General features: G+C 41.2%; 1 protein-coding gene across 3 annotated transcripts in view; it reads right to left on the reverse strand.

The window, feature by feature from the left end:
- The window catches only part of stxbp5a (syntaxin binding protein 5a (tomosyn)), an 83,640-nt gene that overhangs the window by 39,253 nt on the left and 28,955 nt on the right, over positions 1-15,432 (reverse strand). For all 3 annotated transcript variants that reach the window (XM_058613296.1, XM_058613295.1, XM_058613294.1), the window contains exons 4-6: positions 14,010-14,091; positions 11,550-11,650; positions 2,824-2,958 (exon numbers count right to left, since the gene is read on the reverse strand). In XM_058613296.1, the coding sequence (XP_058469279.1) occupies positions 2,824-2,958; positions 11,550-11,650; positions 14,010-14,091 (318 nt within the window). The remainder of the gene's footprint in view (positions 1-2,823; positions 2,959-11,549; positions 11,651-14,009; positions 14,092-15,432) is intronic.

A 15,432-nucleotide genomic window follows, 5' to 3' on the forward strand; every position in this document is an offset into this window, starting at 1 on the left:
TAGCGTCCGACTAATAAATGAATCCCAAACCGCTGTGACGCTCGCAGCACATCGATATTTATTACTACAGTTGGGCACGCAGTATGTCGTGCTGCACAGAAACAAAGTGGGCAAATAAGACATTTCTAATGAGTTTTTTTTTTTTTGTCTCAGACAATCCAAACACAATGTTCGTGTTTTACGATCAAACAGCTCATCCATTAATCACGGCAATAACAGAAATATTAATGAAAATAATCCTTAGCTGCGACTCTAATCTGCAGAGCAACCCTCAAAAGCCACCTCACACGTCTCTGATGTGCATCAAGGCAAAACCACGGTGATTCACTCCCAGCCTGGAACAGATATGCAAACTGAAGGCGACTGTAACAAACCCGCCCCCAAAATCGATTGCTGGCACTTCAGCTGCCATCCTCAAGACATAATGCTCCAGAGAACTGCCGTGTGAGCGATTAAGGACCCGAACCAAAAGATACAGAAACCTCATTTCCTCAAACTAATTGTGCTGTGCTACAGTTTGATTGGGAACAACATCGGGTCACAAAAAAAAAAAGTTTGGTGGCTTAACAAAGCTGTGAGTGGTGACAGAGCATGGGATTAAGACGAATGATGGGAGGGTTTGTCATGATAAATATGATACTTAGTCTTCGGGAGGAAAATACAGACGAGAGCAAACGCAGGAAGAGGAATGTATCTGAGGAGAAGAGATTATATGCAGATCGATGAGCTGTATGGGAACCACAAAAATGTAACTGATATCATTTTGTGTTTGAAAGTGCATGTCATTGCAAATAAAAATGGAAATTCTGACTTTTGTTTTGCTTGGACAAGCAACACCGTGGATGTTTTGGGGATGGAGGTCGATTAAAGCTCCACTTACAGGCTGAGTGACCTTTTATTTCCAGGTGATGAAAGTGATTTACGTTCCAATCCCATCACAAACTCCAGTGTTTTAGATGTGACCCAAGGGAATGTTGTAGCCAATGATTATTTTCATAACCGATTAATCTCTGGATTATTTCCTCCAGTGATCTATTAGATGTCGGGTCCCTTAAATGTCAGAAAATGTGGAAAATGTCTAGTTTTGGCCTTGGTTTTGGCCTCATATGGATACGGAGCTCAAACCAAGTCATTAACTATCAAAATAGTAGAAAATGAATTAAGATAATATCAATTATTTTACATTTGAACTACTTGATTCATAATTGATACATCTGTCAACAAAGAAAACATAATTTCTCATCTGAAGAGAAGGGAATTCCTGCAACACTGTATTTCAATGACTCATGTTATTTTTATGAAACAGATATTGCGCTTAGTCATATTGTAAATGTGATTGTTTTTTGATGAATAGCGCAGCCCTGTTCTGAGGTTAGAATGTCTGCCAACGTTTAAGTACCAGTCCCCGTTTCAGAGTTGAGACAGGCCTCTATCTTTCACCCACTGATTCAGAGCAAACACTGGGTCCATTATTTAATATTATTTAATAAAATACACGTTTTTAAGCTGTTTTCGTGCTAGTAGTCATTACGCGGTTACCTAGCAGTAAACAGGAAGTAGTAAAGTGGGAAGACAGTGGTTTGCTCCAGTTGTTTTTAACCATTATTATCCATTATATACTGTATATACAACATGTACAGCATCTTTCACAAGCTCAATCGATGATTCTAGCACAAAAATAATAATATGAACTGTTCCTACATAGTGTGTTTTCATGACATTGCAGTGGTGTGTTGGAGCACAGAAACACATCATGACCAATTAAGAGTTTTAAAAAAAAGTGAGGGGAGAATTAACGGGGAGAAAAAAAAAGCCGACGTTAATGTATGTCCTTGTCAAGAAGCGCTCGGCATCTAAACCTCCATCTTATCTACATTTATCTTCTCGAGATCAGTGCTTTACCTGCCTCTGCTGCCCTCCCCCTTTAATTAGAAACCACTTCCATCTACCTCTCTATCCTCACTTACCCTGCACGTGTCCATCCTGTTCTCTGCCCTCTGTTACCTGCATTTATCATCAGTCACCACCACTCTGTCCCTCTCCTCTCTGGATATCCTTTTATCAAAGCCCTGTCTCATCCAGCCCTCTCCTCTCTGTCGCACAGTCTCCCTCCTCCTCCTCCTCCTCCTCCTCCTCTCTCCCACCACCCACTCTCGCCTTTTCTTCCCTGCAGCCCAGTCGACGAGACAAGACGTCTGCGAGTGTGTGTGTGTGTGTGTGCGTATGCCACACACTGATCTCTGCAGACACCTGTTCCACGCCTCCTCCTCCTCCTCCTCTCCCTCTCTCTCTCCACGCACACACATAAACAGAGAGGGGGGATGAGGAGTGTGTGTGTGGGGGGGGGGAAATGCAAAGCAAAACGCTCCGGTGAATAATTTAAGTCACTACAGCGGGGGGAACCAAAATGGAGCCTGTCAAACTGACGGATCCATTGAAGGAGCAAAGAGACAGGTCACTCACGACCTGGAGTCAGATACTTCGCCTGGAAACGATGGACTGACTAACGATTCTTCTCTCGTCTCATTACTGTTATAACACGATAACCTTTTTTAAAGGTAAAATGCTGATTATGCAACGTCCCGCGCCTCACTAAGAGCCGCAAGGTGAGTCAATAGACACCGAGATCATTGTTGCAGTACGGGCAATATGAGTTTAGTTCGTCGGGATTCAAATATTGATCTATTCCAAAGGGGTGATTTACTTGGACCCACTCCCATCTTCTTCTCCTTCTTCTGGTGCAGATATGAAATGATGAAGCATTTACAGAAGAAGGGATGACATGTGAAGAACTTTTGAGGACACGTGGGCCGTTATACTCACAGTTCAATGGCTTTGTTCCACATGATGACGTAGCCTGAGAGCATAAAGGACTCCACGTTGACTAGGTGGATGTTCCCTCGTTCTGTGCCAATGTACAACCACTTACTCTGGAAGGGCAGGTGGCAGTAAGTTATTCTGCAGGGGGACAGAAAAGGAGGAGAAGTGTTAGAAGGCTGTGGGACGGAGGGACAGCAGAGCAACACGAGAGACACACAGACAGCCGAGAGACGGGAGCTTTTTGAAAATCACTCCATGTCCTATTAGGAGAAATAAATTATGCAAAACTCTGAGAGGATTATTTACCACCCCATCAGGTCAACGCAGCAGAGCTAAGAGCCGCAACCAAAGAGATATTTGAGTCATTCAATCAGCCCCTTGTCTGCAAACCTACAGAATACATGAGGCCAGAGACACCCATAATTCTCCTGTTTTCATCATCAACCTCCTTTCATCCATCCGTCAGACTTTATCTTAATGAGAGGCTATAATCCCATTCCTCCTTAACTGTGGCTATCCATTCATCTGCTCATCCCTTTTTCATCATTTTGCTCTTTCATCTGTCTTCCCATTCAACCTCCAAATCATCTAAGGAATAATAATGAACAACCTCAGTAATTCAGCCGGCTAATATTTCAAGGTCACGCAGCTCCTCCGGCGATCCCGTTTGATTGTGCGCGGCGGTTTGAGTTGCACCTGTGGCCTGTATCTTAACGTTTCATCAGCTGCTAAAGCGACCTAAGTGGGAAGGACAATACATCTGCAAGTGGTTCTTTGTCAGATTTAATAGTTTATATAACTTTTTTCACACTAAGATTTTTTCACACTATAAAGTTGAAGTTGAGGGAAAACAATTGTGTGTTTTCCACATGAATAAGGTCAGATTGGCAAACGTTATGTATCCAAAAAAAATGAGGTCATCTGAATGTTTGCCATCTGCCTATTTCGTGGTGGTTCGCCTGACCGAACTGCACAACACTTTCCGGACTAGTTGGTCGAGAGAGACAATGAAGAAGAAGACGGTAACCATGGAAACGTAAGATACTTAAGAAACTGGTCGGCCAGTAGCCGCACACGTACAACTCAGTGCTCAGAGAACACAAAGACGCACAAACGAGGACAAACGCCTGAAGAGAAAGTGTCGCAAGCGTGGGCTCGTGGAAATCGACCGCAGAGCACAGAAAGTATGACCCGCCTCTAACTATGCTGAATACGGAAGAGGATTAGGGATTTGTTTTTATTAAATTTCGTCACCAAAAAAATTCATATGTGGCCCTAATCCTCTTCCGTAGCTGAATGACCAGGGTTTTTTTTTTCTTCCTTTCCTGATGGCATCGACATATTCACTGGGCTCATCCAGACTGGAACCCCAGTGAGGATCTTTGGGATCTGCTCGAGAGGAGGACATTAACACAAGATGTTGGTGAAAAATGAATGCAATGACACCCGCACGTTCTCATGTGACTTATTCGGTGTTATATCGTGTACTCTACATTACACTTTTTTATATGAATATCTAATTGCGATTATTTTGGGACTATTCTCATTTTCATTTGAATAACATTTAAAATGTGTGATATTTGTGCAGATCTGAAGATGTTTCCTTCAGTCTGAAAGTTGCAGAAGGCCATACTGCACTTTTGATTAATTTCAATTCATTGTTCACCCTAATGCAAACCCTCTCATACTTTTTTGCTGCAAGGCCACATTAAGAGCAACACACACACACAAAGCTGTGCTCTAAGTTAACACATGAATATATTCATAGTTCTTCTGAGGCTGCTGGAGTAATTCTCAATCACATTCCAAAATGTACACAATGAGACTCAGCCAAACACAACACGTCCACACTCACTTAACACACTGCAGTGAAATCGCCATTTAAAAGCCATCTGGGAGCAACATTTTACATGTGTTTTTTATTAATTATTGCAATCCCTTTTCACACATAAATATGTTGATTTGCCCACTAAGCTCCCTGCAGGATTCCTCCAGTTCCGGATTCCCAGTTCATCAAAATCCTAACTAAGAGGTAAATAATACATTTAAAAATAAACAAGTTTGCATGTGAAGATGGTTTTTGGAGTATGAGCTGACTCATACATGGGCAGTTGATCAGTGAAACACACACACACTGGTACACAGTCTCACTTAAGCAGGCATGACTAAGAGCAACATGACTTTTCATGACAACCTGTGTCATACTTATATATCCAGTAGGCAGACTGTCTACTGGATTTAATGTCCCTTTCCATCTGCAGTAACAGATGTGCCGAGTCTCTGTCTGTACTTGTTTTGAAAAGAGGAGATTCTGTCAAACACCACGTAAACAATTTCTCTCTCTCTTGATGTGACTGCGCGTGTGTGTGTGTCTGTGTACATACATGTAAGATCACTGATGACTAAATGTTCTGAGAGCCAGTATTTGAGGCCCAACTGAGAGGCACTGTTAGGAGCATAATTATACAAATTTTCTCTCACTTTGTCACTGTGTGTTTGTGTGCATGCAAATACAAGTGTGTACGTCTGTGTTCACACACGTGTGTGTGTGTGTGTCTCCAGCTTCAAGTGGTCACGACACACAAAGGCAGTTGCCAGCTTGAAGGCTCAGGGCCAATCACGTTGCCTCTGAAATGACAGTGAGGTCTGACACACACACACACACACACACACACACACACACACACACACACACACACACACACACACACACACACACACACACACACACACACACACACACACACACACACACACACACACACACACACACACACACTGAGGCTCACTGAGAAATGATTTGGGGGAGGGAGAGGGTTCATTTTAGAAAACGCAGGAATTTATGGGACGTTCCCATCAGAGCCTGTTTGTCATTAGACAATCAGTTATTAGATGTACTACATTGCCTTTATTTGGTTGTAGGAAGTAAACGTTTACAAAATAAACCTTTATTACATTAAATCTAATGGCAGATTTACGGCAGAGTATTGACTTCCATCTTGAATTCTGACTTCAATCTCAGAACTCTGACTTTAATTTTAGAATTTTTTTTTTTCTCAAACTCTGACTTTAATCTCAAAATTCATGATGTTTAATTATTGTTTTCTTTCTATCAAAATATTTGTTTTACAAGTGTCTCTAATACTCCGTACAGACTACTAATGTTGTGGTACAAAAGGTGCACCTTTGCTTTAGAAAACAACATGTAAGATAATATAATAAAAATATTATATAAACTAATATAAATACAACACTTACATTACAATGTAATATATCTAAACCAACTGAAGAAAAGTGGTCCAATGCACCATAATAAGAAAGACAGCTGCAGACAATTAGGGCTGGGAATCTTCACTGGTCTCATTTTTCTATCTGATTACGATTTGTCACGTCAATGATTCAAATCAATTTGATTCCACAATGCACTGCCTGTGCTTCTTTTCTATATTAATGCACAAGGCTACTTTTTAATCAGTTAAAGCAGTCGCATAAATATGATCTGAGATGTGAATTTTAACATATCTGTAAAAAAAGAAATAGGAACAAAGCTTCTAGCAACTGGAAAATTATCAAGCAACATTAATTGACCATAAACGATTGTGAAGTGCTCTCATTGTGTCAATGTTGTCTTAGAAACGGTTATTTTCAAACAGCCCTAGTTTGAATATTGATCATGTATGAGAATAAAACTGCCGTTTAATCGAAGCAACATATGTTTATCTGCCACCATCCCATCTGGCCATTACTGTTACAAAACTATCTAACAGTAACTGAAAATACAGATGTTGCTTTCGCTTTAGTTTGAGAGTAGTGATGAGACCATACAGAGAAGTGTTATTATTTAGCAGCAAGAACATTAGACATAAGGGTGACTGCCCATCGCTGTTGGAGAATAAATTCGAATTATACAGATATGGGTGGGCGTGCAGTATCTATTTGGCAAAAATCCAAACTGGATGGAGAAGTTTATTCTAATCTGACAGGACAAGCATGGTTTCAGTTAAGAGGAATCTAATCTGATTAGCCACTCCAACACAGAGCACGTCCAAAAATCAATTCAAGTATGCGACTTCATCTTATTTTTAACTACACAGACATTACCTCACTATCACTGTTTTTAAAAATACAGAGCACGTGTACAAGTATTAGGTCAAGGAGGACAAAGAGATAAAAGCACAAATGTAGTGAGCATAATAAAAAGCTCTTACAATAAGTTAATCGTGGTGAATGGAGAAAAGCATTAATGATTTCATTTGAATGACATGAAAATCATGTGTAACTCCACAACATACAGTCCTGTTTTAATAGAAATTCTATAAATTAAAACAGATTTTTTTTTTCAGTCATCACAATAATGTCTTGAATTATTTTGGTAAGGATAATTGTGATGGCAAATGTTCATATCATCTCGTGCCTACTCAGTAGCGCTATGTTCTTGTTTATTTGACGCACTGATGTTGAAAACCAAACCAGAGTCTTATGTAAAAGGAACTGTGCGACTGCCACTGACATCACATTATGCTGCTTAATTACTGATAGAAAGTGACTGATCTTTCCTCGTGCCTAAACCCACATGTATCAAGAACACAGTGAGTCTGTTCCAGAAATGTCCTCAGAAAAATATCTCATTTTTGTAAATGAGTGTACATGTAGTGACCCCTGCTAACCCAACCACACCCCCCCCCCCCATCCCTGCCCCTCCACCAATTATCTCCCATCAGATCACCCTGCACTGACGACAGCATCCAAACCTGCAACGCATTGCTGCGAGGCCACGAGGTGACGAGAGCATCCTACGCCAGAATGACTCGACAGGATTTCTCTCGCGCTCCCTGTATCCCCACACTCCAACCCACAGACTGACTCACTGCTCTCTGGCTGAGGCCCAGTCTGTCTCGGCTTCTCTCCTCTCCTCCCTTCTCTCCTCTGTCCTAGTGCCTGTGATCTGATGTGAGTGGATGCTGACGCTCCGGGTCTTTCTTTCTTCCACATCAACTCAAATACTGAGCTGGGGAGGGAGGAAGGCAGGAAGGAAGGAAGGAAGGATGGACGGACAGAACAAAGGAAGGAAGGAAGGGTGAGTGAGTGGATGCTGATGCTCCAGGTCTTCCTTCCACATCAACTCAAATACTGAGCTGGGGAGGGAGGGAGGGAGGAAGGAAGGAAGGAAGGAAGGAAGGATGGACGGACAGAACAAAGGAAGGAAGGAAGGAAGGAAGGAAGGAAGGAAGGACGGACGGACAGAACAAAGGAAGGGTGAGTGGATGCTGATGCTCCAGGTCTTTCTTCTACATCAACTTAAATACTGAGCTGGGGAGGGAGGAAGGAAGGATGGAAGGATGGAGGAAGGAGGGAACTGACATACCTGCAGTGCTTTTTGATTTTCTCTGCAAAGATTGAATAGAAAGCAGTGAAAGTGAATCAATTCATGTGTCACTTCATTTTCTTTCTCCTACCAAACTTGGTAAGTTTGTTTCTCAGGTTAAATTAAGTTTAAATTCAAACAAAAAAATAAAAGTAAGTGTTTCTTAAGGTACACGTGAGCACACACCCACCAACCCAGATGCGACGTCCAATCAGAAACCATCTCTGTGGTTAATAATGCAGCTCAAAAAATATTTGGGTCAGTTTGAACATGAATGTTTCATTTGGCTGTGTGACAGGATGTTGTTTTTTTTTGTTCCTGCTGCACCCCATTAGGAGACTGACGAGGCAGTTCTGGTTGGGTGACTGTGCTTTTGTTGATGCAGGAAATGGCTGCCGTGTCCTCTTCACCCTGACAAGTTAATGCCAAGCTTTGAACAAACAGTCAGACGGGGGTGAAAAACAAGGGAGCAAAGGCAAATAGAAAAAAAAAAGCGAATGGGAGCGACAGCCGGTGACCAACACCGTTACAGGAAGAGTCAGTTTCCATCCTGCAACACTGTCCTAAAAAAAACACCTGCAGTTAATGGCCTCACTTCTATAAAATAAGTCTTAACTGATAACCTTGTTTTTCCTTGGACAACTCCAGAGGTGTGTTCACACTTTTACAAAAACAAACATCACAGGGCGAGGAACTATTCGCAGCCTTTTGTCCAATCGTGGATCTCTGACTAAACTGTATGATGAGAGTATAATCCTGCAGGCCTGCTAACTCTGCCTGGGCCACACTCCATGCAGACCCACAGCACAGTGAGCGCCAAAAATGACATGACAGCCTGTCCATACCAGAAGTGCTCTGTCTTTGCCAGAGTGAAAACGCCTCCTTCTCTCTGCACAGCACTGGCGCTATAAATGACACAAACAGCAGGGATGTACCATTTATATAGTGTCCTATATAGAGTTTTATATATATATATATATATATATATATATATATATATATATATATATATATATATGTATATAATCGTTATATGGGATTTAAGAGGTTATAAGTGTTCCACACATGAAGTTGCTGTCATTTTTATTACTCTCCATGACACAGAGGAAATTTTGTTGACAGGTTGCCAGAACATTTTTGCAGGACTCATCTCAAAACCCTCACCTATTGTTTTGTGTATATATAAGCTGAAAATCTAATGGTAAAGATGAAAACTTGTCACTATCAAGTTATATGATTTATAAGTATAGGTATTGTACAATAAGCAGAAAAAGAGAGACTGTCAGGTAAAACAGAAGTGTAGTTTTGAGTCCATTTGCAGTTTCATGTTTAATTGACCAGTCTTTACATATTTATGAGCCGTGAAAGGCAGAATTCATTCCCCTTCGTTTTAAACCAGGGGATGAAAAGTGGCTTTACTCCTGCTCACCCTTACCTTTTTTTATTTTTAAGTTATTTCCCTTGCTATTTCTACTTTGCAATCCTCATCAAATCCTCCTCTCACAAGCCGTATTTTCTCTCCACTCACTACGACTCCTCTAGGAGTTGCTTCCGTTTTCTTCTACACTTCCATGTCTCGAGTGACGTTGAGGCTGTTCCCCCCTCCCCCCCGTGCAGTGACTCGCCTCCTCTCTGACGCTGTTTTTCAGGGTCGCTGCGTTGCGTTGGAAGGCCCTGTTTTTTTTTTTTTTAAATGTCAGAGGTGGTCAAGCGCCTCCGCAAAGAACACAACCCGCCCTCAAAGCCGCTGCTGGCCACCTGTCCATCACATCAGCGTCCTCGTGGATCACTGGCTCTGACGTTTTAGCGCTGTTACCACGTCCACGGTGACAGATCGATGGTCAGTAGTATAATTACGTCTGATGGGTTAGAAGTGTGTTTGTGATGGGAGGAGACAGTGACACAAACTTCTTTTAGGTGAAGTGACTTTGCATTTGAGTCATTGAATGTAGGCAGGAATGCACCCTGCTCGTTTTTGCATGTTTTTTAGTCCCAGTTTTGGCTTTAATTCCTTATGGTCAAAGTGATATTTTTACCTTACGATGACAGGGACCATGTACAGAACCAGGTCTATACCAGGGTGAGCTGAATAGCTCATTTGCATCTGCATCTGTGTATGACTGACCTTTTGCAACCTTTTACTATTCATGAATTCTTTCTTAATCCAAAATGATGCTTTCATCAGGAAATACTGCAGCTGCAATTCTGAAATGTCAGAGGAGGTCCTCTCACAAAAAAGTCTGACTTTCACATTTAAGAATTGCCTTTGATTCTTTCACTGTTAGATTGTAAAATACATTAGACAATTTGTCAGTAATAGTAAAAACTCCACTAAGAAGAGATTTAATCATTTGCACTTGAATGGAATTTTAACTCAACTAAAATAAAAATTTGATGAACAAATTCAGTTAATTACCCCAGCAACCTGAAGTGACCTTAACCCAGTCAATATTTCAAATCATTTTTCATGTATTTAAGAACTATATGCCTTATTATGTTTTATTTATTTTATATTTTTTGACATTTCCCTTGATTTGGTAGAGATTTTTGATTTTTGTTTTTGTTCCTGATGCAACCCTCTCGTTAATCCAGACTAGGGCCTAACACTTGGAGTACACTGGATGTGGCCCACCCCATGGCTAAGGCCAATTTAGGGTCAATTTACCATTAAGCAATGGGGATTGGTGGGGATTCAAAGCAGCCACCCCCTGTGGCCGCTCTGCAGTTCAGCTCTGCACTATATGCCTTAAAATAGGACTGGTAATAATATAAGGTTCGCATTCAAGTCACCGCCATTAGGTGTGCATGCATTTATGATAAAGTAAAAGTGTGAGCAGTCATGGATATCATTCACCCAAGTGACTTAATTTTGTCCTAATGTTTTTGTTTATTTGTGTGTAACAACCTGCCGGCGTAAACCTTCAGGTGTTTGGGTGAGTTTACACCTGTGGCCCAGGGATGAGGGAAGCATCAGAGGCAGAGCAAGTGATCCAAATAATGAGTGTTTAGTTCTGGGCCAACAGAGAGAGAGAGAGAGAGAGAGAGAGAATGCGTCTCCTCTCCTCTCCTCTCCTCTCCTCCTTTGCCCTGTGCACAGTTCTGCAGGCACACGGACACATTTGCCAAATGAAATGCTGTCTGTTTGCATACAGTATGACAGTCAGTGAAAAAGAACATTCTCACACACACACACAGCAAACTGTGACACTGCCCCAGCTCCGAGAGCCACAATTCACGTCACACCAAAGCAAGTGTGATGGCCTCACTGAGGAGGGAGAGAAAAAAAGAGAGAGAGTGGCAGCAAGATGGACTTTGCAGACTTTTACAGCATTTGCAGTGATGTGTGTGTGTGTGAACCTGTTACCTCTCTCTGTTGAACTTAAGGGAGTGAAGGATGGCTGGTCTCTTCTGCCTCAGGTTCCACAAATGGACGGTGTCATCGGCCAAAGCGCTCACCAGTGCACCCTGTCACAACACAGGAGGCATTTCATCATGTATTAACAAACTCAACCATTTCGAATGAAAGGCATCATCCACGTGAGTTCTAACTAAAGGGATGTTAACGATTAGATCGACAGACGACGGCACATTTTGCCCTTAAGCGCGACATGCGTGAGTCAGACTTCATTCCCTGGAAACGCAGGCTGATTTTAAATCAGGCAGCTTTCTCCCAGGTAGCCATGGTGATTCATAAGATGTATATGAGTCTATGTGAGCATGTGGGAGGCACTAAAAAAATCATCTTCCTCTCCCACAGGGTATGTTTGAGCTGCTGAGTCACACTCACACACACTCACACACAAAAACTGACCATGAAATACTGCCTCTCTCATAAATATGAATCAGTCAAGAAAGTCATTCAAACTTTTTTGAATATGAATCAGAAGGTGCTGTCAGTATTCCGGGCATATTCGCAGTTTGTCAATCACACAATGTGACAGAAGTGCTTATTTCAGCTGAGCTGGTTTTTCTTTGGGTTTTTTTTACGAAGCAGTGAGTTGCAAATCTGGGATTTTCTGGTGGTTTGATGCAAACAACCACAATAATAGTTATGGAAAAGAGTTGTTTCCATTCAACGTCCTCTTGGTAGACTGTTTAAAAACTCACCACTGTTGTCGATACAGAACAAAGTCATGGTTCTTATGAGCTGTGCTGAGTGGACGTAGCATACAGTATAAAATGAAAAGTGGTCGTAATATCACCATAGTGGAGCCTCAAAATGTTCATGATAGTATTTTAAACGTTCACAGATGTAACCTGCAACCAGGCACATATTCATATGACACCATCTGTCTGTCAGTCTCACTGGTGTCCACGTATTTGTGCCATGTTTAGCATCTATTGTCTTGTAAATGGGAACATCATTGACATTACTGACATCATGTGCTATTGAAGAAGACCTGAAACTAGCATCTGAGACCATTAACTCCCCACCAAATAGTTTACAGGCAATTTAGATACAGTGCAACCCACTATCTGGGCGTAATTTACTCTACTACGACTACTATTTTGTATTTGGAGTTTGTTTTCCATTTTGATTTGATTATATATATACATAACTATATATTTTGTTCATATATACTTGTATATATTTTGGTTAATTGAAAATAAAACTTAAGTTATATATACATATATACACATATACATATACATACACATATATATGTATATATATATATATATATAGATAGATAGATATATATATATATAATTGAAAATAAAACTTTTAATTCTATCAACTTTGCCTGTGCATTCATCTAAGACTGCAACTATGTCTACTACTGTGTACAGTTTAAAATAATAATACTTAATGAATGCTGTCATGTTAATGTATAAAAGGTTAGGGAACGTTCTCTAAAAGTTGTATGAGGGCTGTGACAAAGTATCGTTGTGGGAACGTTCTGGCAACAAAAGGTGCAACCAAAAACTAACATTAGGAAAACTTTCCATAGAAACACAGGAGAACCTTTAGGGAACGTTCCCGCAACCAAAAGGTAACGTTCCCAGAACATTCTGGGAACTAAACATTGTTAGATTGTTAGATGTCCATATTCATATGCAGTATATGATGAAATGATGGAAAATAAAAGTGTGGGTATCCCTTTATTTAACTGAAGTCATTAATATTTTCATGACTTCAGTATAATTTATTAAAAAATAATAATATTCTCTGCATCAATGTTTAATGTTGTTATGAGAATCAATATGCAACCCTACTCATAGCAGGGCAAAAAATTGCTGAATGGCTGTTTTTTACTCTTGGCAGCGTACATGGCAGAGGAAGAAGAGCTCACTGTGTTAAAACAAGGAGCAAGTGGAGAAAGATGAGCCGATAAGCCAGGTGAGCAATTTTACACAACCTTCACTGGCACACGGGGAGGAAGTATTTTTTTGCACATTTTAGACGTGAGATGTGATTAACAGGGATGAACATCCTTGAATCTGCCTCCAGGTCTACAGATTGTAAGACAGCACACTGGGCTTTTGTGGCGAGTGTACTGCATATAAAATTAATATATTCTTCCAGTTTTGAAAAGCGAGACGGTCTAAGGAGGTCGGTGTATGGGAAAATGAGCCGACTGTTCACTTTATTTATAATGTCATAAATGTATACCTCAGGAGTTAATGGTCTTAGAACATGATGTCGATTATGTTCCCATTATAAAGAAAACTGAAGATAAAGCATGGCACATAATGACTCTTTTCCACTATGGTCCCAGCTCGCCTCCACTGGCCTTGATTGGCCAGTTCTACACTTATTTCTGGTCAAATCATGAATCTTGTGGCTTCACAATAGGGGATTGAAAATGTTTTTTTAACTTACCTCATTGATGAGAAACTGTAGCTGGATAACAGCAGCTCCACTCTCGTGCTGACAGTAGCACTCCACACCTGGACGACCAAACCTGCAGGGTTCTCTGTCAAGGAACGTACGGTTTCACCCGTGGAAATGATCAGAAAGTGTGAGGTCTGTGTCTGTTTGTGTAGAAATGCACATATTTCTCCCAGATATGGTGCCAGGGAAAGGTACCTCCATATTTGAAAGGTAATTCATTCCTCTCCTACACCTGATTTAAAAGGTCAAAACATCTGTTAGCTGGTTACACGCTGGGAAGGAAAATGGAATATTCTCAGTGACATTTTTATGGTCTACCAACAGAGCACGGACGTATTCATCACCCACAACAAGGGAGGATCTCTACTTTGCAGGACTAAGCTCTTTTAGATGCCGGTGAATCACATCCCTTTTATTACTCGACAATATTTGTAACACAAATTGTAACACAAAATAACCTCTATATGCTTTGACGGTCGTAAAATCAAGGCACACAGAGGCCAAATACCAAACCAGTGTGTGCAATTCAGATGTACAGCAAGTCATGCCGACTTAAAAATAATGCTGTTAAACAGAAATAGAAGCCGGTTAGACGAACGAGTGAGAGAGGGACTGGTGAACAGACGTCGATAACTGATGAAAGATGCAAGAGAAGACAGGTAGACGGGGGATATAGGATGAAGGCTGGAGACAAAAAAAAAAAAAAAAGACGGAAAGGAAGGAGCAGGGGAAGGAGAAAGGAGAAACAGAGAATAATGAGCTCCTCTTCCCGGAAAGAGTGAATAGGTGAACTCACTGATTATACCCATTCATTCTTCCCATGACTCTAAGGACTGAGGCAGAGCGCCGCAGTTATTCCTACAGGAGAACCACAGAGGTTTAACACCCCGGGGGTGACATGATTGCTCATTGTTAGCGTGTGTGTATTTGTATTTGTTACCTCTTTGGGACCTTTCCTGCCCTAATTAGGTTAAGATAAGGGTTGGGCATTAAGTGGTTATGGTTAGGATTAACACTTTGGTTAGGCTGTCCAAACGATTGGAAGCCAATGTGAGTCCTTAAAAGGAAACTGGGTGTGCGCACATGTTTAAGCCTGTATGTGTGTAGCTGCATATCTATGTATGCTTATATGCATATGTATGTGAATGTGTGTGTGTGTGTGTGTGTGTGTACATCTTGGGAGGTGGTGTATCGGAGCATGTCAGCAGGTAATGTAAATTGCCCGCTGTGCCAACCGACTGAAAACACAGTTTGAGACGCGCAGCTCCTTCTGAATACAGATGGATCAAGAAATGCCTGATGATCACCGATGCATTTACATACAGAAATAAATCCCATCAAGTGCTGGTAATGACAATGGCAGCCAAAAGCAGCAGCAACGATGCACGAGCAGAGCTCCCGTACGGATTTA

Source organism: Solea solea, chromosome 17 (assembly GCF_958295425.1).
Source record: "Solea solea chromosome 17, fSolSol10.1, whole genome shotgun sequence".
NCBI lineage: Eukaryota > Metazoa > Chordata > Actinopteri > Pleuronectiformes > Soleidae > Solea > Solea solea.